This window comes from Scyliorhinus canicula, chromosome 10 (genome assembly GCF_902713615.1).
Source record: "Scyliorhinus canicula chromosome 10, sScyCan1.1, whole genome shotgun sequence".
Classification (NCBI taxonomy): domain Eukaryota; kingdom Metazoa; phylum Chordata; class Chondrichthyes; order Carcharhiniformes; family Scyliorhinidae; genus Scyliorhinus; species Scyliorhinus canicula.
Window position 1 is genome coordinate 3,253,061 of NC_052155.1, and position 22,644 is coordinate 3,275,704.

Here is a 22,644-nt window from a genome sequence, read left to right on the forward strand (position 1 = left end):
CTTAGCTCCTCTAGGCAAAGGATACTGTTTTTGAGGTCTGTGTTGTCCCCCGTGAATTGTGTGTTGAAATTGCTGGCTAAGCAAACCTGTGTCATTCTTACCTATCGCTAGGTTTGCTCCCATCAGTACTTCTTCCATCTTCTTCCAAGCTTCGTCATTTAAAATACTTTTCTCTTTCTGTTTCCTTATTTCCTCCATGTTATCAATTGGTTTTAATATCCTTATTTTTCCAGTATCTATTTTTATTAAATCTTTCCCTGCCATCAGATTATCAGTTCCTGATATTGCCAGTAATTCTCCCAATCTAACTTCTGGTCTAATATCCTTATTCCCTAATGCTCCTTCTACTATGTATTTCTTTCCTGTCGGATTTCCAGCTTCTTCCCTTATCATTGATATCTCAGCCCCTGTGTCCACTATACATCTTTCCCCCTTGTATACTACTACTAATTCTCCTTTGTCTGTTTCTGTTGTTAGATTTTGTATAGCCTGTTTAAGGGGAGAAGCCGAATCCTGTCCATATATACCGGGGCCTCCTCTGCCTCCTCCTCGGAATCCCCCTCGCGAGCGTCCCGGATACCCTTCTGGTGGTTGATATCTACCTTGCTCAATCCTCCCCTGACCAGCTGCTCTTCTTCTCCTATCCTCAATGAATCTGTCTCTTTCCTCCCGACTGAGGGCTAGGAATTGTCCCCTTGGTAAATAATCTAGATTTTGTGGTGGAGGTGGCCCTTGTGACCGCAAATTATACCCATGTTGTGGCATTGCTGGTTGTGCTGGATTTTGTTCCGATTTGTCAGGTATCTGTCGGTTTGGTGGTCTAATCTGAGCATTTTGTGTTGAAACATTATTTTGGGCAGCTGCTCTTTTTTGTTCCCCTTTTGTGTGTTTATCCTTAAATGCTTTGCCTGCCAAATCAAATTTAACCAGTTCTCTTCCTATTTCTCTTCTAGAGGTCATTAACAGTATTATTGAGAGGCTTTTTCCTCCTGGAATCTTGGGTCCTAATTCCCTCAGGAATCTGACTACATCGACCCCCTCTTCCTTATTAACCTCATATATTCGGTCGATATATGGTGTGAGGTGTTCCCCTGCATATGCTGCCTCTGTCATCTCTTTCATTAAATTAGCTCTCTCATTTCCCAAATCTAACTCATTTATTAAATCTGCGACTTCGCCTGTAACTATTTCTCCCACTGTATGTAAATCAATCAATTTGGTGGATTCTCCTGATGCCCCCATTTTCTTCGCTAACTGTTTTAACCTCTGTGAATACTCAATTCTACTCTCCCCATGTTTCTTTGGGCCTGCTGTCTTCATTACGGCTGCTACTATTTTATACGGTACCATGCCTCCCTGTCCTTCCTCTGGACCTGGTGTAAATGACTGAACTATTTTCTCACTTCTGGGGCATGGTGTTCTCAAAGGGGCACCTCTATCTGGGTCCCTATATTCGGAGAAATGTATCCGTCGTCGTACCGGTTCTTCCTCAAAATAGGGGGTACCATGTTGTGCAAACTCTTCCACCGATTCTATATATTCTTCAAACCTTGCACTTGGTACCTGGCTATCTCGTGGAGCATAACTTGCCCTATCCATTGGAGTAGGAGCAGTTTTTTGGGGTCTTGGACGATTCTGTATCCTTTCCTGTGGTCTTAGTGCTGCTATTATCTGGCCTTGTGTTTCTGTGCTGTTCCTTACCCTACTCATGGCTCTTCCGAAACTGTCATACCCTTTGCTCATTTGCCAAATTTTAGCTTTGGGGGTAACGTTTGGTAATTCTAGTAATTTCGTAGAATCAATTTGTTGACTTCCGCCTAATATTTCTCCTATTTTAAGTCCCCTAGCTGTAACCTCTCTTTCCCATCCTTCCTGATCTCTATGGTGTACCATTTCTGCTTCTGGATTATACATATAATACGGTACATCCTTATTTACTGGTTGATAAGTGGAAGGTTGTTGGTGTTTCCAGTGATCGCTATAATCCCCTATTTCTAATGGTTTAGAATTTTTTCTATTCCCTATTCCTCTCTTTGGTTTGACTATTTCCTCCTTCTCGGATGAGGATGATAATTCTTCCTGTCCCATCACAGGAGGCGCCATAATCCCAACTATGCCTTGTTCCTCTTCACTTTCTTGTGGTTCAACGAAATGATCGATAAACGCTTCTTTCTTATGTGTGGCAGATTGCTGAGGCCAATTTTCTTCCTGAAACAGACTTGGATCTGGGTATGGAAAATTGTATCCCGTTGGGAAATTTTCACAGGAGTCCGAATTCTCTCGGCTATCTGATTCTAGGCCTGATTCCTCGTCACTTTCCATTTCTAATGGTTCATTTTTCTGCAGTTGTTTTATATATTTGCCTACCATTTCAGAGTTAATTTTGTGTTTACTATGGATCTGTATTATTTCTGTCCTGTTTACTCCGTCGATGATTTTAATCAGTTTGGAACACACTCTGCCCACTTGAGCAGCTGCATGCTTCTGTCTGTGTCCAAATACGATTAGTGATTCAGCTCGCTTTTCAAATGCAAACTGACAAAGTGCTTTAAGGACCCTGACCGAATCTGTATATTGCAGGGCTTTTGGCACTCTAACAAAGAGGGAGATATCTCCGTCTGGATACATATCTCTTGTCCAGGATTTCTTTTGCTCTTTTAATTTCTTCCATTCCCTTTTCATTTCTACATTTCTCTTGACCGTATCCCAGGGCATGAGAATTACCCTAATTGCCATTTTCGGATTTTTAGTTCTGTTCCTGGTTGTCCCTTTCAGGTGCACTCTGAAATTAAGGATAAGTACCCTTTCTGGGCCCTATCCAAGGCTGACCAAGGCACTATCTTCCTGCTCTAGTTAAGGGTCGATTGATTATTGGTTTCTGAATATAAGCGTCCCTATTTTCCAGAAAATGTCCGCACAATCCGCCTTACTCTGAGGATGATTTATTCTTTAGCCCCTTTTACCAGTGATGGATGCAAGATTTTAGTGCTATCACCAAAATGTCTTGCAGACTTTTTCCCAGGGTCAGTATCTTCTAGTCTACTGATTTTCACACCCAACCTGAGCTTCAGTCCCCTCGATCCACAGAATATCCTTACAAAAGCCAATCACACCTGACTTTCCAAACTAAACTCGGCAGGTAAAGTTTGACTCACACATAGACTAGAAACTTCTAATATTCTAGCCTTTTTGCCGGTTAGAAACTTCTAATATTCCACCCGTTTCTTGGGAACTAGAAACTTCTAATATTCTAGCCCCTACTCTGCTTAACTAGAAACTTCTAATATTCTAGCCTCGCTTTACCTAGAAACTTCTAATATTCTAGGCTTTTCTTGGGAACTAGAAACTTCTAATATTCTAGCCCCTACTCTGCTTAACTAGAAACTTCTAATATTCTAGCCTCGCTTTACCTAGAAACTTCTAATATTCTAGGCCTTTCTTGGGAACTAGAAACTTCTAATATTCTAGCCCCTACTCTGCTTAACTAGAAACTTCTAATATTCTAGCCTCGCTTTACCTAGAAACTTCTAATATTCTAGGCCCCACGTTGGGCGCCATGTTTTTCTAAATTCACCTATATGTTTTAGAATTCCCTTTATACCAAAGAACCTTACAGGCCAATATTCTAAAACGGCGAACAGGGAACTACCTCCCTGACTCCAGTACAGGCCTCTGAGAGTGCTAATCGGGTCAAACTCTCCTTTCAAGTTATCCCCCGGTATAACTCCTACCTTCACTGAAGAATTTTACTTACTTACCCCTTAATGGCATTGATGTCCAGGGTCCTGCGTTCTTAAGGAAGTGAAGTAAGCTAATAACCACTTTTTCAGGTTAAATTATTTTATTATTAACATACTCTTTTTTATCTCATTAAATTAAAAACATTATTTACTTTTTGATGTTGTCTGGTTGGTTGGTTGGTGAGGCCTTCAGACTCTCTCTCTCTCTCTCTCTTTCACTTTCACTTTCAAGCCTCCTGGTCATCTCTCCTGGTGCAGTTTTCTCTTTTCCTCCTCTTCTGTCTTCTGTGGCTGCTTCTCTCCTGCTGTCCTTCTTGCTTCTTCGGGTGCCGCTGGTGTTCTGCTGCTGGTGTCTTTGTTCTTGCTTCTTGCCTCGTGGGGAGAAAAAGGGGAGGAGTCTGAAGTCCACGCTGGTTTCTCTGTTTCAGCTGTTCTGATCGGGACCTCTGATAAGGATCGGACTTCGGGTCTTAAAGGGGCAGTCCATCACAATTTTCCAACAACACAAAGAGATTTTTAAAAACTTTTTTCTTTTGCCTTTTTCCTGCTGCAGGTTGTAATAACCATTCTGATAGACTGAAATTGCTGCCCACAGTTTCTGTGCCCTTCAGCTGCCACCAACCTCTTGTGGGATCTTTCCCTGCACTCTCCCCGATCAGATGTTGGCAGACCTCTATGTTTCAAATGACACATTCTGTATTTTCCAGAACAACTAGAATAAAGAAAGTAAAAGGTGTTCCAATTCTGAGGGGTTCTGATAAAGCGAACTGAGAAAAAGCCGTTGGTCGGTCACTCGGTATCTAGTTGCTGTGAATTTTAGAAGAACAGATATTGGAAAATACACCTGAACCCGAATGGGTGGGGACAATCGATTACCCCTCAGTCTTGGAACAGTTCCAATCTTCAAAGGAGACAAAACAAGTCATAAACAAGAACATGAAACAGTAAACAAGCAAAAGTCTAAGAAGGCACCAATATGTCACCCACAGTCCGACACAAGGAGACAAACCAGAAATAATAATAATCTTTATTGTTGTCACAAGTAGGCTTACATTAACACTGCAGTGAAGTTACTGATGTGTTGGGTAAGCTGGGTCTGCGAGGACTGTGTTTACTGCAGCAGTGAGAGAGACAGGCTTCCTTGAAGAAATGCAACTCTATTTTATTGAACTCTTAACTATCATACATACTTTAACTGTGGGTTGACACTATGCTGAGTTGACTGGAGACCTGAGGCTAACCTGACCAGACTATCTTACTACCACATGGTGTATGTTCTAGTTGTTGCTCACGGCCTCTGACTCAGAGGCTGGATCCCAAGACAGTGGGAAAACTAGTGCCCTCTGGCTTTATAGTGGTTGTGTCCTGTCTGGTGATTGGCTGCTGTGTGTGTGTTCATTGGTCATCCTGTGTGTCAATCACTGCCTGTCTGTGCACAAATCATATACTTGTGTGTATATTATGACAGTTACTGTGAAAATCCACTCACAGCCACACTCCGGCGCCTGTTCAGGTACACAGAGGCAGAATTCAGAATGTCCAATTCACCTAACGAGCACATCTTTCGGGACTTGTGGGAGGAAACCGGAGCACCCGGAGGAAACTCACGCAGACACAGGAGAACGTGCAGACTCCGCAGACAGTACGGAAAGTATAGATCTCTCCCAGAGATACAGATGGTACAAAAGTCCTGTACTCAGCCCTCCTCCCAACCCATGCTTCCTAACAATGTAATTCACCTACGCTGACATCAAGAAATAATATTCCTGGCCGTTGAAAGTTACCCAAAGTTTGGCCGGGTACTTGCTCCGAGAAAGCGCCCTAGCCATATTAAAGCCCGTTCTTCTCTTGGCCAGGTCAGCACCAATGTTCTGGTATATCCGAATCAGATTGCCCATAGTACTGCCTTGCCTTGGGCCACCTCAACATCTTTTCTTTGTCCTGAAACTTGTGCATACGCACAATCATTGCTCGCAGGGGCTCCCCAGTCCTTGGCTTCTGCTCAAGGACCTGTGGGCACAATCCACCTCCAGGGCCTTTCTCGAAAACCCTCGCCTCCACCAACTTTGCAAACATCTTTGCAACACAGCCAGTGGCACTACTTCCCTCCTACCCTCCGGCCCTGATGGAATGCATCCCAGAGTGCTAAAAGAGATGGCTAGGGAAATTGCAGATGCACTAGTGATAATTTACCAAAATTCACTAGACTCTGGGGTGGTCCCGGTGGATTCGAAATTAGCAAACGTGACACCACGGTTTAAAAAAGGAGGTAGGCAGAAAGCAGGTAATTATAGGCCAGTGAGCTTAACTTCAGTAGTAGGGAAGATGCTGGAATCCATCATCAAGGAAGAAATAGCGAGGCATCTGGAAATTGTCCCATTGGGCAGAAGCAGCATGGGTTCATAAAGGGCAGGTCGTACCTAACTAATTTAGTGGAATTTTTTGAGGACATTACCAGTGCGGTAGATAATGGGGAGGCAATGGGTGTGGTATATCTGGATTTCCAGAAAGCCTTTGACAAGGTGCCACACAAAAGGTTGCTGCATAAGATAAAGATGCATGGCATTAAGGGTAAAGTAGTAGCATGGATAGAGGATTGGTTAATTAATAGAAAGCAAAGAGTGGGGATTAATGGGTGTTTCTCTGGTTTGCAATCAGTGGCTAGTGGTGTCCCTCAGGGATCAGTGTTGGGCCCACAATTGTTCACAATTTACATAGATGATTTGGAGTTGGGGACCAAGGGCAATGGGTCCAAGTTTGCAGATGACACTAAGATGTGGTAAAGTGAAAAGTGCAGAGGATACTGGAAGTCTGCAGAGGGATTTGGATAGGTTTAGTGAATGGGCTAGGGTCTGGCAGATGGAATACAATGTTGACAAATGTGACGTTATCCATTTTGGTAGGAATAACAGCAAACAGGATTATTATTTAAACGATAAAATATTAAAGCATGCCGCTGTGCAGAGAGACCTGGGTGTGCTAGTGCATGAGTCACAGAAAGTTGGTTTACAGGTGCAACAGATGATTAAGAAGGCAAATGGAATTTTGTCCTAGGATAGATGCGGGCAGGTTGTTTCCACTGGCGGGTGAATGCAGAACTAGGGGGCATAGCCTCAAAATAAGGGGAAGTAGATTTAGGACTGAGTTTAGGAGGAACTTCTTCACCCAAAGGGTTGTGAATCTATGGAATTCCTTGCCCAGTGAAGCAGTTGAGGCTCCTTCATTAAATGTTTTTAAGGTAAAGATAGATAGTTTTTTGATGAATAAAGGGATTAAGGGTTTTGGTGTTCGGGCCGGAAAGTGGAGCTGAGTCCACAAAAGATCAGCCATGATCTCATTGAATGGTGGAGTAGGCTCGAGGGGCCAGATGGCCTACTCCTGCTCCTAGTTCTTATGTTCTTATTTTGCTGCCGAGACCGATCGTCTTGGTCATCCACCCTCGCGCGCAGCACCTTACAGACATCCCCCAGGATTGCCATCTCTGCCTCAGACGACACAATCTGGTCACTTTGGTCAGACACCACCTTTTCCACCTCCTCAATCGTCGCCCTTTGCGCCTGCAAGCACTTGTCTACCCGATCCAAGGTCCTGCAAAGAGGTGCTACTGCCCCCTCAATCATACTTCATCTGTCTTCCTGCATCTCCTATTTTTGCTGCCAAAATTCCTCTTTAATAAAACTCATCAATTGCTCCATCGGCAGTTTAACCATCGACACCGACCCTTCCCCCTCCACCATTTTCCCACCTTATGCTGCACCACGCATCTCCTCCAACCCCTGGCCAGGGCTCTCATCGACTTTAACCGGGTTTGACACCCCGTAGACATTTCAATCGGAGGAGAAACAGTCACCATCCACTCTCCTCACACTTTATCCATCAAAATCCCCCATTAATCGGGTTAAAAGGACCAAAACTGAAACCTCCAGGCAGGAGGCACCTCGTGTGCGACTGATCAAGCCATAGCCACCACCAGACGTCCATCTGATGGCAAAGTTTCAGCAAGTCCCAGGTGAGGTTGTTGACCCGAGTGAGACCCCTCGGTTTGTCACCATTTGGCTGGCATATACCAAAATTGTTACAAACCCGGGTGAGGACGGATGACTGGCTCCATGTCTTCATTCAATCCACCCTCTGCTGGTAGCAACAAAGGTTCAATCCAACAAGGTTCCCTGACCCTTGAATACCTTTTCCAGACCCAATAGTTATGAAGTCAATTTAATCAGGCTTTCTTGGTTAAGATAGAATAAGTTTATCAACTATTAAAAATGTGGGGAAAAACGGCCAAACACAGGCATCCACATGCATACGGATTAGAAGTAAGAATATAATCCAATCGTAAGTAATTATAAATAAAGCATTATAGGGACCAATCCTTGAGTTTTGAGTAGATGATGAGTATTGTGGCTGTTATGGATTAATTCCAGTATAGTTTACTTCTGAAGGTGAATAGTTAATTCTTTGATAAAAGCAGGTTACTGCGGGTGCTGGAATCGGAAACAAAAACACAGAATACTGGACAATCTCAGCAGGTCTGACAGCATCTGCGGAGTGAAAAGGAAGCTAACATTTCGAGTCTGGATGACTCTTTGTTAAAGCTATAGAGAACTGGAAATGGGGTCTGATTTATAGTGTAGTGGGGAAGGGGCGAGGAGCAATGGGGCTGGATAGACGGACAGCGATAGGTGGAGATTCCCATTTCCAGTTCTCCTCGAAACGAAAGGGGAAATGCTGGAAAATCTCAGCAAGTCTGGCAGCATCTGTAGGGAGAAAAAAGAGCTAACTTTTCCAGTCCGATGACTCTTTGTCAAAGCTAACAGACAGAGAAAGTGGGAAATATTTATACTGTGGAGTGAGAATGAAATATGAGTCATAGCCACAGAAACCCAGGGAAACTGGGTGCTAATGGCCACAGATACCAAGGGGAAAGAGTTAATGGCAGTCCCCAGAGAGGACAAAAGATGTGAAAGGTCAAACAGCAGGGAAACTAACATAAGAGGATGAACTGTAGGTGTGGGGGGAGGGGAAGGGGGAAGCAAAGTGGAGAGAGGTGAAGGAAAGGTGGATAAGATTGGGGGGGGGGGGAAATTAAATGTATATTAAGAAAGAAAGAAATGGTAAAAGACAGTTAAAATGAAATGAGAACAAATGGGTCGAGGTGGGGCTGATCATCTGAAGTTGTTGAATTCGATGTTCAGGCCGGAAGGCTGTAGCGTGCCTAACCGGAAGATGAGATGTTGTTCCTCCAGTTTGTGTTGAGCTTCACTGGAACATTGCGGCAGGCCAAGAACAGACATGTGGGCATGGCAACAGGAAGGTCAGGATCCTGAATGCGCACAGACCGAAGATGCTCAGCAAAGCGATCACCCAGTCTGCGTTTGGTCTCTCCGATATAGAGGAGACCACATTGGGAGCAGAAAGTGCAGTAGACCAAATTGGAAGAGATGCAAGTGAAACGCTGCTTAACCTGGAATGAGTGTTTTGGGTTAAGCATGGAAGAGGTAAAGGGGCAGGTGTTACATCTTCTGCGATTGCATGGGAAGGTGCCATGGGTGATGGGAGAGGTACTGGGTATAGTGAAGGAGTGGACTAGATTGTCTCAGAGGGAATGGTCTCTGCGGAATGCTGACAGAGGGAATGAAGGGAAGATGTGTTTGGTGGTGGCATCACGCTGGAGATGGCGAAAATGACGGAGGATTATGCTTTGCATACGGAGGCTGGTGGGATAAAATGTGAGAACAAGGGGAACTCTATCCTTGTTCTGGGAGGGAGTGGAGGGGGCGAGGGTAGTGGCGCGGGAGATGGACTGCACACTGTTGAGGGCCCTGTCCACAACTGTAGGTGGAAATTCACGGTCGAGGAAGAAGGAACACATTTTCGAAGCACCATTTTGGAAAGTGGCATTGTCAGAACAAATGCGACGGAGACGAAAGAGTTGAGAGAAAGGGATGGAGTCCTTACAGGGTGTAGGGTCTGAAGAGCTGTAGCCCAGATAGCTGTGGGAGTCAGTGGGCTTGTAGTGGAGATTAGTGGATAGTCTATTGCCGGAAATGGAGAGAGAAAGATCAAGGAAGGGAAGAGAAGTGTCTGAGATAGTCCAGGTGAAAGTGATGGAAGGGTGGAAACTGGAAGCGAAGTTGATGAATTTTTCCAGGTCCAGGCGAGAGCATGACATGGCACCAAAATAGTCATCAATGTATCGGTAAAGGAGTTGTGGCAGGGGGCTAGGATAGGCCTCGAACAAGAATGTTCCACATACCCCATAAAAAGGCAAGCGTAGCTAGGACCCATGCGGGTACCTATTGCTACACCTTTGATTTGGAGAAAGTGAGATGAGTTAAAGGAGAAGTTGTTGAGAGATAGAACGAGTTCAGCCAGGCGGAGGAGAGTGGTGGTGGATGGGACAACCGCAGGACATCCCTCAGGGCTGCGGCAACCAGCAGGATTATCCAATATCCATTGTCTGCATGGGGTGAAAGACCAACATGTTAGCATGGTGTGCACCCCCGTGCCCAACCATGTCCACTGGCTAGATGGTGGCCCCAGTTGGCACTGTGGGCTCTGCCCTTGCATGTCCTTTCCCAGCACCCCCATCACCGCACCCCTGGCCCTGTCGGTGCCCGGCACCATGGGGTCCTCTGGCTCTGGCACCCGTCACTGTGCCAGGGGTACTGTTGGCTGGCACTGCCATCATCAGGGTTTGCTGTGGGTATTGCCCTGGGTGGGCCACCAATGGTCGGTGGTCGGGAAGGAGTGGTTCGGCGGGTGCATGGGGGCACTCATATGGTTGTGTCACTCTGCAGAACCAGGGGCCAAGGTGTGTGGTCATTGGGTGTGCAGCAAGATGGCCACCATCCCCCCCTTCCCCAGGCCCTGGTAAATCTTCCCCTCACCCCAGCCAGCATGGCCAGTGTTTGGCCCGGCAGCCCGCAGTCGCTCTTCTGCGGGTCCCAGCTCCTCTCTCTCTCTCTCCCTCATCAGCCATGCTGCTGGTGTCACGATATTTAAAAGCACAAGTGAACCGCGCTGTCGGGAACTTGGCCCATCGGAGGCGAAGAATCATGGAGGCCCCGCGGAATACCGGGTCGGTCCCTCTAATGATTTGCAAGCGGTGTCTATTGTACGATTTTCCAGTACACATTGACGCCACTGTCAAGGTGACTGTAATGATTTAGACCAGGCATTTGAAATTGGCCAATTGGAATACGAGTTCCCTGGTTAGTGGCCCAATCAGGAAACCTCTTCTCTGTATATAACAGGGAGTGGCAGATCCTCTGCACTCCCAGTGTAGACAGCAAACTGAACGCATCTGGTCGTACTGCTGTTGGTTTTGTTAATAAAAGGGATTCTGGTGATGGGACATTTGCCTCTGTGGACTTATTACAGTGACGGAGAATCGCGATTTGCCGTCAAATCGGTGCCTGAAGTGTTTTTGGCGTCCAAACTGATTCTCCGTCCAATCGCCTATCCTGATTTTGCCGTCAGCCAACGGAGAATCCCAAGTCTGGCAACCCTCATCACTGCCCTCTAACCTTCAGCCTATATTATGGGCTCAATCTCTAAAGTACGGTTTGCACCTTAAAAATGCTAATAGTGGTACATTTTAATATAGGATTCCAATTAAATTCTTGCAAATTTCTAACAGTGCATTATCTTCATTTTGTTTTCATACTGCTTAGCCTTGAAGCTTTTGAAGATTTGCAAAAATCAATTGGTAAAGAAATGCCAGCGGAGAATGGGCGACTGAAATCACTGGTGGTTTCTGTAGAGGAGCTCCACCAGGCTGTGAAGAAATTGCTCCCTCGAATGTGGGAATGTGAGTGCACAAAGTGGGGTGTGGGTTAATGACATTGAGGGTATTAATCAAATCATTCCTTGTTTAACAAATCATTCTGGTGCTAGCCCTAAAATGACCAGTTATTGAATTCAGTTTAATAGCTTGTCCTGGTGCAAGTTGGCCTAATGACAACAATGTGCATAAAGATGGCAGCTTGAACATAGTAAGACAACCCATAGCGCTTCACAGATTCGCTTGCAAAACTTGACAAGACACGAGGAAAATTAGGACAAATGACCAAAATCATAGACTGTATTAGAAGGGAGAGACGTATAGAAGTTTAGGGAGGGAGTTCTTGAACTTCTGGTCTAGAGAGCTGAATGCACAGACACAAAAGAGAAGCAATTAAAATTGAGATTAAGCAAGAAATCAGAATTGGAAGCGTGAAGAGACCTTGGAAGATTGGGCTGGTAGAGGTTGCTAATGACTGCTTGGTTATGAGTCTAGTGTCATGACCTCTACACTATCATATCACAGCCAGGATCAGGAACGTTGTGCAGCCAAATCACATGTCCAACCTCGTTGTACTGTATAGATTTAAACATTTAGATGTACCAATAATAATCATTTTCAAGTTTAGTAACAGTATTTTATTAATATCTTACAGATTCAAGAAATCTTACCTTTGATGAGAGCACAGCACACAAGAATCTGACTTTGTTATTTGATCTACGTTCTGTGCAATATAGCCCCACACCCGCTAGTGTCCAAAACAATTCCATGCGGTTTGAAGGTTCTTCCAATGTTCTCGCGAATGGGAGCTTCTCATTGGGAAAACACTACTGGGAGATGAAAGTGAGGAACAAGGATGGGTGGAACATCGGTGTCACCTACGCCTCCATCGCCAGGACAGGTAAAAGTAAAGACACTGTTCTGGGAAAGAACAAACATTCATGGTCCCTCCAGATGGTTGACAAGGAGTATTATGCACTCCATGCTGATGAGTCCATCTTGCTCGATGTAAACATCAAAGACCACAACTGCGAACGCTTGGGATTATTTTTAGATTACGATCAGGGGCGCCTGTCTTTCTACAATGTTTACCGAGGCACTCACATTCACTCCTTTAAAACAAAGTTCCGCAAACCGGTATTTCCTGCATTCAATCCTGTGTCAAACACAAATTCCAAAAACTATGAACCAATTGTGTTGTGCCACTTAGTCCCCACAATGCAAGAGATTGCTGGGAGTGATGGTGAAAATATGGACGGTGAAAATTCTTTGGCGTAAGCTTGGAACAATCAAATGAAGAGCAAATTATACTGTATTTAAAAGTTAATTTAATACGATTTTCATTTAGTATGTTTTTAATTTACTATGATTTTAATTTACTATGATTTTAATTTACTATGATTTTAATTAACTATGATTCTGAATATCTTGATAAAGACATTACTGGAATTGCACTTTTTATTTATATCAAGCTTTTTTTCTTCTTGGGTTATTTCAGGGTGGTGCATTTTGGCAACACCAATGTATGTTTACAGCATAAGTATCATGTTCAGAGTTTGTCAACATGGATGTGTTAAAAACCACATCCTCATATTTGTCTTTTATTGTTCTGAGAGAGGATTTATTATGAGTACTAAAATGAGGCTTGCAAATCTTAAATTACATTATGTAAGCCTATAATGGTTTCTATTGTAAAGGACTGTATGGTAGTGTAACACGTTATTCATACCTGTCATAGTCACTGTTTGTCTCCAAGAATGTAATAAAGAATAAAGCCTCGTGTAATAAAGAATATAGATACATTTCACAATTTGGATTGGTTCCAAGCATTCAATCCTGGTGATGGTGCGAGGGATGGCATGGCTTTAAACAATAGTGGGCAGTGATAAAAATTTGACCTGTGGGGTGGAGATTTGTCTTGGGCGGTGCAGCAAGACAATATTGAATGTGCAGTGCTGGATATTCAGTTCCAATACATTGCAAATCAACTACACTGCATAATGGATGGCTGCTCTGGTAATGACTCACTCACTGAGAGGAATTACCAACCTAGAAAAATTTACTTTTCCAACAGTAGGTGTTGTGCGCGGTGCTGACTGCCAATGCGCTGTGTGTAAATTATTATTAAATAATAGAATTCGCTGGGATTTGAAGGCGGTTATTTATGTTTCTGTTTGCATTATTGTTGCATCTTATTTTCAACAAGGGAATGGTGCACAATTAAACATTTTGTTTTTCATTCAGTCACTTTATTTAAACACTTGTCAGCAAATATTATATAAATTTCCAAAAGAGATTGTAAGAGTTCAGCTCAGACCTTAAAAGGATACAATAGACTTAATTCCTGGCATTACACTGAAATTGCAGGGCAGAAACAATCACTTCCTCAGCATCAACAGTGACTTAAATCACAAATGGCTGCCTGGTTCCAGCATCCCACTATCCTTTGTTGCGTCCCATCATCTATCTCACTTGTTTTCCAATGGCTCTGCTTCTATTACTGACTCCGTTAATTAATTCCTATGGCCTCACATCTCTGTGTAAAATAATTTCTCCTGTCTTCTGCCTGAAGAATTTTACATTTAATATATTCTTTCATTATTGGAAAAAAAGTCTGAGAGACAGAATTAATCTCCACTTGGAGAGGAAAGGATTTATTATTATTTTTATTTATTTAATCAAGGATCATCAGCATGTCTTGTCAGGGGGAGATTATATTTAACAAATTTGATTGAATTTTGAGAGGAGGTGGCTAGGTGTGTGGATGTGGGAAGTTGATTTAGTTCACATGGACTTTTGACAAAGAGTCGAATAGCAGACTGATCAAGGTGGTAAGAGCCCATGGGATCCAAGGTAATTTTGCAAATTTTATCCAAAATTGGTTCGTGGCAGGCAGCAGAAGGTGAGGGTCAAAGGTTGTTTTTGTGACTGGAAACCTGTGTCCAGTGGTGTACCACAGGGTTCGCTGCTGGGTCCCTTGCTGTTTGTGGTGTACATTAATGATCTAGATGTGAATTTGAGGGGTTTGATAAGTACGTTCACAGATTACATGAAAATTGGGGGTGTGGTAAATAACAAAGAGAAAAGCCTTAGTTTACAGATAGACGGGCTGGTCAGACGGGCAGAACAGTCGCAAATGGAATTTAACCCTGAAAAGTGTGAGGTAATGCATTTTGGGAGTACTAACAAGGCAAAGGAATACACAGTGAATGATAGGATGCTAGGAAATAGAGGACCAAAGGGACCTTGGGGTTCATGTCCACAGATCCCTGAAGGCAGCAAGATAGGGAGATAAAGTGGGGAAGAAGGCATATCATTCTTGCCTTTGTTAGCTGAGGCAGAGAATATAAGAGAAGAGAGTTTATGGAGCTGTATGAAAAGCTTGTCAGGTCACAGATAGAGTATTGTGTGCAGTTCTGGTCACCACACTATAGGAAGGATGTGATTACACTCGAAAAGGTGCAGTGGAAATTCACCAGGATGTTGCCTGAGCTGGAGTTTTGCAGCTATAGAAAGAGGCTGGTAAACCGGAATAGTTTTCCTTGGAGCAGAGAAGGCTGAGGGCGGAGCTGGTTGAGGTGTGCAAAATTATGAAGGACATAGATAGGGTAGATAGGAAGAAACTATTCCCCTTAGTAGAGGGATCAATAACCAGGGGGAATAGATTTAAGGCAAGCGGCAGATTTATTTGAGGACATCTTTTTCACCCAGAGGATGGTGGGAATATGGAACTCTCTGCCTAAAAGGGTGGTAGAGGCAGGAACCCTTACAACATTTACAACGCATTTAGATGAGCGTTTGAAACATCATAGCATGCTGGACCAAATGCCGGAAAATGGGATTAGAATAGATAGGTGTTTGATGGTCAGCACAGTCAAGATGGGCCAAAGGGCCTCTTTTTATGCTGTAAAACTCTATGACTCTATTTTAGATGCCTGAAGCACTGAAAATAGTCTGTTTCTACCTACTTTGTGCAATTCTTTCAAATTTTAAACACTCCTATCAAATCATTCACTTATCTCCACCAGTTAAACAAAAGCAGCCTGGGGATTTTCCCAGCTATGTTGTTGGGTGCATGGCAGAAGCATTGTTTCCTCCAAATGTTATGGTCAAAGTAGCAATTCTACACAAACAAGATGAAAAATATCAGCATGGAATGCCTGAAATTAATAATAGAAATGTTTCAAACACAGATTTACTTAAACCTGCAAAACAATGCAAAGAAACTCCACACCAGATACCGGGTGTGTTATTAGCCTGAGGCATAAACACCAGGATTGAAAACATGTTTGAAACCTCCTCAGAATAATATTTGAATAATATTTAAGCAATCTTGTACAAACTACTCATACTTCCCGGACATTGGGGGCGGGGTTCTCCCAGCCCTGGGCCGGGCCGGAGAATCCCCGCGACCGGGCCACGCCGCCCCAACACCGGCACGCGATTCTCTGCAAAGCCTCCGATGTGGCCTGGCCTGCGATCGGGATCCACCGATTGGCGGGCCAGCCTCTCTGGCTGGGGGCCTCCTTTCCTAAGCGTCGGCCCCTGTAGTTCTGTGCCATGTTGCGTCGGGGCTGGCGTGTTGAAGGGGGCCACTGCGCATGAGCGCGTTGGCGCCGGCACCACTGCGCATGCGTGGATCCTGTGGCAATCGGCAGTTGGAGTGGCGCGAACCTCTCCAGTGCCAGGCTGGCCCCCTATAGGGGCCAGAATTAGTCCTGGCAGCGGTCCGTTCACGCCGTCGTAAAATGCGACGGCGTTTATGACGCCAAGGACACTCTGCCGCAGGATTAGAGAATCCTGCCCTGCATTTCCAGTGGCGGACATTTGCTGAGCACTGGCTCTCGTCTCGAAATTTTGGTTAAGGTCCTTTAACCACAACAAACGGGCACCGAAAGGAGAGAAAATCCCTCAAACCAGCATCATCAACCGCAGTACCTGCCAGAATGCCACAGAACCAAAAACCCAACTGCAAGAGCAGCAAAGATATTACCAATGGTCGGTGTGTCCAGAACCAGAAGTCACAGTCTGAGGATTCAGGGTAAACCATTTCGGATAGAGATAAGGAGATATTTCTTCACCCAAAGAGTAGTGAGCCTGTGGAATTCATTACCACAGAAAGGAGTTGATGCTTTCTTGTATATTCAAGAAGCGGCTGGATATATCACTTGGGGGAGATGGGATCAAAGGCTATGGGGAGAAAGCAGGATTAGGCTATTGAGTTGGATGATCAGCCATGATCGTGATGAATGGCTGAGCAGGCTTGAAGGGCCAAAAGGCCTCCTCCTGCTCCTATCTTCTATGTATCTATGTAAGAGCCTGAGGGTGGATGTAGCCTTCCTACAAGAGATGCACCAGGAGAGAGGGGAACCGACAGCGGATAAGGAAGGTCTGGGTGGAATAAATGTTTCAGGCGTGCCTCGACTTAGGGCGGGGGGGGGGGGGGGCTGTGCGGTGCGAGGGGGGGGGCTGTGCGGTGCGAGGGGGGGGTGTGTGTGTGTGTGGCCATACTAGTCAACAGGACAGTAGCATTCACGGCAACGAATACAGTGACGGACCCAGGGGGCTATTTGTTATGGTCAGCAAACCGTGGAAGGGGCCCCAATAATTCTGGTAAATAGATACGCCTCAAACTGTGGCGATGCAGAGTTTGTCAAGAAAACAATGGATGAAATCCCTGATCTAGACACTCATCGACTCATCATGGGGAGGAGTGAATTTAATTGCGTACAGGACCCAAAATGGAACAATCCAACCCCAGGACGGGAACCATAACATAACTGTAATGTCACGAGAGCTAAACGCCTTTATGGAGCAGATTCAGTTGGGGGAGGTGAGAGGCGCGAGGTTGGTGGACCCATGGAGGTTTAATCACCCAAGGGAAAACCAATTCTCCTTCTTCCACGTGCACAAGGCCTACTCACACTTAGAATTTTTCATCGTAGGGAAAATGTGCTTCCAGGGGTTGTAGGGGCGGAATACTCTGCAATAGTAATCTCTGACCACGCGACCCATTACAAGGACGTGAGGTTGGAGAAGAGCCGGGCCCAGCACTCCCCATGGAGGGTGGACACATCCCACCTTGCCGATAAGGAATTTTGGAAAAACAAATATCCCGCTTTGGCCTTTGCTTCTTTGATAGACCACAGATGGATCTTATTGGCGTGGAGGGACTCAGAGCCCCTGAAATCGGGGTATGGGTGAGTGACATGGCCGGGTTTCTCAGGCTTGAGACGATCAAGTTCGCCCTGAGAGGATTGACATTAGGGTTCGTCCGGAGTGGCAGCATTTATCGACTTCATCGGGGAAAATTAAACTGTCAGCAGATACGATAAGGGGGGGGGGGGGGGGCGTACGTTAGGGAGGGAGGGGTGGTAGAGAGAGTTGAGGGGGGATCAGTGAGTGGAGGAGGGGGACTGGGGAACTGGGTGTGTAAGCCATGTTGGCTAGGTGTGGTTGTTGGTTGGGGGGGAGGGGCTGTTATTTACTGTGTTATGTTTGCTTTTGAAATTATTAAAAAATTACAAATGTTTTAATAAAATGTTTTTAAAAAATATATCCCAAGCCATCAACAATTATGTAACCTGCAAGCAGAACGAGGCAATATCACCAAATATCACCCTCCAAGCTCTGGGAGACAGTGAAGGTGGTCATCACGGGGGAAATAATAGCTTACAGGGCCCTTAGGGACAGGAAGGAAAGGATAACCAGGCAGCGGCTGACCAACTCTGTACTGGAGGTGGATCGGCAGTACTCCACAGCCCCAACCATGGACCTGCTGGTGGAGAGGAAAAAGCTGCAGATGGAATTTGATTTGCTCTCCTCGGGGAAAGCAGTCCATCAGCTCCGCCAGTCACCGGGAGCCTTTTACAAACATGGAGACATCAGCTGGCGAGCCAACTAAGAAAGAAGGCTGCCGCAAAAAGGGTAGTACAAATCAGAAACAGGAATGGTAGAATGGTTGTGGCTCCGAATGAGGTCAACGAGGCCTTCACAAACTTTTACCGAGGCCTGTACACCTTCAAGCCCATGGAGGGGTCTCGGGGATGAAACAGTTCCTCGAAGAACTGTATGTACCGGTGGTGGGGGAAGACAAGATACAGGGGCTGGAAACACTGCTAGAGCTCAACAAGATCATGGAATGCATTAATTCCATACAGCCAGGGAAGGCGTCAGACCAGATGGATTCCCAGTAGACTTTTACAAAAAATTCACAACAGCACTTGTGAGAGATGTTCAACGATGCACCGTCGAAGGGGACCCTGACACCCATGGTGACACAGGCCTAAATCTCACTGATCCCCAAAAAAGACAAAGACCCGACGGGGTGTGGATCATATCTTTTAAATACTCACACTAAAATCCTGGTGAAAGCACTGAGGAGGCGCCTGGAGAGTTGCCTGCCAGACATAATCATGGAGGATCAGATTGGGTTTGTCAAGGGCAGACTGAGAAAAGCAAACATCTGCTGAATGTTATAATGACCTCGTCCAGGGATGAGTCACCGGAAGTGATTGACTCCCTGGACACAGAGAACACCTTTAATCGAGTAAAATGGAGGTATCTCATGAAGTGCTCTGACCACAATGTTTACCAACATCAACCACTTCAAAGAGAGTTAAGTGCGGGAAAAAGACTGGCAGGGCTATAGTCATAGGGGATTCAATGGTAAGGGGAATAGACAGGCGTTTCTGTGGTCGAAAACGAGACTCCCGAATGGTATGTTGCCTCCCGGGTGCATGGGTCAGGGATGTCTCAGATCGGCTGCAGGACATACTGAAGGGGGAGGGTGAACAGCCAGTTTCCATGGTGCATATAGGCACCAACGATATAGGTAAAAAACGGGATGAGATCCTACAATCAGAATTTAGGGAGTTAGGAGATAAGTTAAAAAGTAGGGCCTCAAAGGTCGTAATCTCAGGATTGCTACCAGTGCCACGAGACAATCAGAGTAGAAATTCAAGAATAGTCAGAATGAATGCGTGGCTTGAGAGATGGTACAGGAGGGAGGGGTTCAGATTTTTGGGACATTGGAACCAGTTCTGGGGGTGGTGGGACCATTACAAACCGGATGGTCTACACCTGGGCAGGACTGGAACCAACGTCCTAGCTTTTGCTAACACTGTTGAGGAGGTTTTAAACTAATGTGGCAAGGGGATGGGAACCAGATTAGGAAGTTAGAGGTCAGTAAAGAGGCAGCAACTAAAGCCAGTAAGGTACGAGATAATAAACTCAATGTGACTAAGGGGAAGAGTAGACAGGGAAGACATGATGAACGCAAAGGGACAGATGGTCTGAGGTGCATTTGTTTTAATGTGAGGTGTAGCAGGTAAGGCAGATGAATTTAGGGCTTGGATTAGTACCTGGGAATATGTTGTTATTGGTATTACTGAGACTTGGTTGAGGGAAGGGCAAGACTGGCAACTAAATATCCCAGGGTACAGATGCTTCAGGAGGGATAGAGAGAGGGGTAAAAGGGGTGGAGAAGTTGCATTACTGGTCAGAGATGATATCACAGCTGAGATTAAGGAGCCCATTCACCTGAAGAAGGAGCCGTGCTCCGAAAGCTCGTGTTTGAAACAAACCTGTTGGACTTTAACCTGGTGTTGTAAGACTTCTTACTGAGATTAAGGAGGGCACGATGGTGGATTCGAGCACTGAGGCAATATGGGTAGAGCTAAGGAATAGGAAGGGTGCAGTAACATTGTTGGGACTTTATTACAGGCCTCCCAAAAGTGAGAGTGAAGTAGAGATACAAATATGTAGACAGATTATAGAAAAATGTAGGAGCAATAGGATGGTCGTGATGGGCGATTGTAACTTTCCCAACATTGAATGGGACTCTTTTAGAGTTGGAGGCATAGATGGAGTAGAAGGATGTGGATGCTTTAGAGAGGGTGCAGAGGAGGTTCACCAGGATGTTGCCTGGTATGGAGGGTGCTAGCTACGAAGAAAGATTGAGTAGATTAGGATTGTTTTTGTTGGAAAGATGAAATGAAATGAAAATGAAAATCGCTTATTGTCACGAGTAGGCTTCAATGAAGTTACTGTGAAAAGCCCCTAGTCGCCACATTCCGGCGCCTGTCCGGGGAGGCTGGTACGGGAATCGAACCGTGCTGCTGGCCTGCTTGGTCTGCTTTATAAGCCAGCGATTTAGCCTTGTGAGCTAAACCAGATGGAGGTTGAGGTGGGCCCTGATTGAGGTATACAAAATTATGAGAGGTAGGGACAGTGTGGATAGCAACAAGCTTTTTCCAAGAGTGGGGGTGTCAAATACAAGAAGTCACGATTTCAAGGTGAGAGGAGGAAAGTTTAAGGGAGACGTGCGTGGAAAGTTTTTTACGCAGAGGGTGTTGGGTGCCTGGAATGCTTTGCCAGCAGAGGTGGTACAGGCAGGCACGATTGCATCATTTAAGATGCATCTGGACAGATATATGAAATGAAATGAAATGAAAATCGCTTATTGTCACGAGTAGGCTTCAAATGAAGTTACTGTGAAAAGCCCCTAGTCGCCACATTCCGGCGCCTGTTCGGGGAGGCTGTTACGGGAATCGAACCGTGCTGCTGGCTTGCCTTGGTCTGCTTTCAAAGCCAGCGATTAGCCCTGTGAGCTAAACAGCCCCTGTTTATGAACGGAATAATATATGAACGGTCGGGAAACAGGGAAGTAGATCCTTGGAAAATAGGACACTAAGATTGGTGGAGTTGCAGATAGCGAGGAGGACTGTCAGAGAATACAGCAAAATATAGATAGATTGAAGAGTTGGACAGAGAAATGGCAGATGGAGTTCAATCCAGGCAAATGTGAGGTGATGCATAAAATAGGTTTAGATAAGGGATCTGGATCAGCGCAGGCTGGGAGGGCCAAAGGGCCTGGTCCTGTGTTGTAATTTTCTTTGTTCTTTGTTCTTTTTGCATTCCAATCACCCCTCTTCATGCTTGAGTGATTTTGAAGAGCTCAGCTGGAAACTCTCAGCACTTAACGAGGTCCATGATATCAGAGCGACGCTGGGAAATACTTGTAGTGAATCCCGCTGTCTTGTTATGCTCTTGGCGTAGCATAAGCGGCTTCCGTGATGTTCACTCTGACAAAGGAAGGTTTAGACATGGAAATAACTTCAGCACGTTTATTGAACTATTTACAATTCTCCTACTCGGGTTCGCCACTACTGTTAATCCTTCTATAGCTACTCAGACTGACAAACCAGTCTGTTACAATCCACGTGGTGGGTGTGATATTGAATCAACCATGTGTCTGTACTCACTGAGTGTCTCCACTGCAAAGAGGAAGATCATGTGTGCTGTGTCCTTTATATATGGGTTGGTGTAATGCCACCCTGTGGTAGTGTCACCTCTGTGTGTATCGTGAATGCCCATTGGTCGTGTCCTATCTTACTGACCTATTGGTTGAGTGTCTGTGTGTCATGTCTCTGGTGCTCCCTCTAGTGTCTAGCTAGTTTACGTGTACTTACATTAACCTCTTGTGTATCTACAGTGATGCATATCACCACATACCCCCTTTTTTCGTGTTACATATTTTCTGTATACTGTTAAAGAAAATTGAACAAAAACAGGTAGATAAGCGATGCTCTGTACAAGTTATGATAACAGTCATTAAACAATAAGTCAAAATCATATGTGTGAGTCCAAAACCCATCAATTATCATGGTCGAATGTCTTTCTTGTTGGGTTGGTGAGTTGGTGATTTTGACGGTGGCATGTCCTTGTGAACGCCATCAGTGTCCCTGTGCATAAGGAACCAAGAAGTGGTCAAATCACTTTGTTGTCTGATTTGGAGTCTTTTTTTCTTCTGATGCTTGTGATAGGGATGTTGGATGGCATCTGTCCTGAAAGCCAGGTTGCCTGTTGGTAGTGCAGCACACGTGAATTGGGAAGATGCATCGCCCTGCCATGGTATGCCATTGTACTGAGCTGAGCAGTAACAGTGTCCCTCATGGGCAGAGTTGTACCATTCCGTACCAGTCGTAGTTCCATTGGTGTAGTCTTTGTTGTGCTTGCTGTCGACGATGTTGCTTTTGGTACGCGTTGTGTCGTTGTCTTTGATATGGTTTTCATAGGTTGTAATGTTGCGTTAGTTGGTTTTGTTGCCGTGTTTGC

General features: G+C 45.1%; 2 protein-coding genes across 2 annotated transcripts in view; one reads left to right on the top strand and one right to left on the bottom strand.

The window, feature by feature from the left end:
• The window catches only part of LOC119972186 (E3 ubiquitin-protein ligase TRIM21-like), a 72,300-nt gene extending 59,479 nt beyond the window's left edge, over positions 1-12,821 (top strand). Inside the window, exons 5-6 of the mRNA XM_038808518.1 lie at positions 11,417-11,553; positions 12,182-12,821. Of these exons, the coding sequence (XP_038664446.1) occupies positions 11,417-11,553; positions 12,182-12,804 (760 nt within the window). The 3' untranslated portion in view covers positions 12,805-12,821. The remainder of the gene's footprint in view (positions 1-11,416; positions 11,554-12,181) is intronic.
• The window catches only part of faim2a (Fas apoptotic inhibitory molecule 2a), a 394,729-nt gene that overhangs the window by 330,842 nt on the left and 41,243 nt on the right, over positions 1-22,644 (bottom strand). The window lies entirely within an intron of this gene.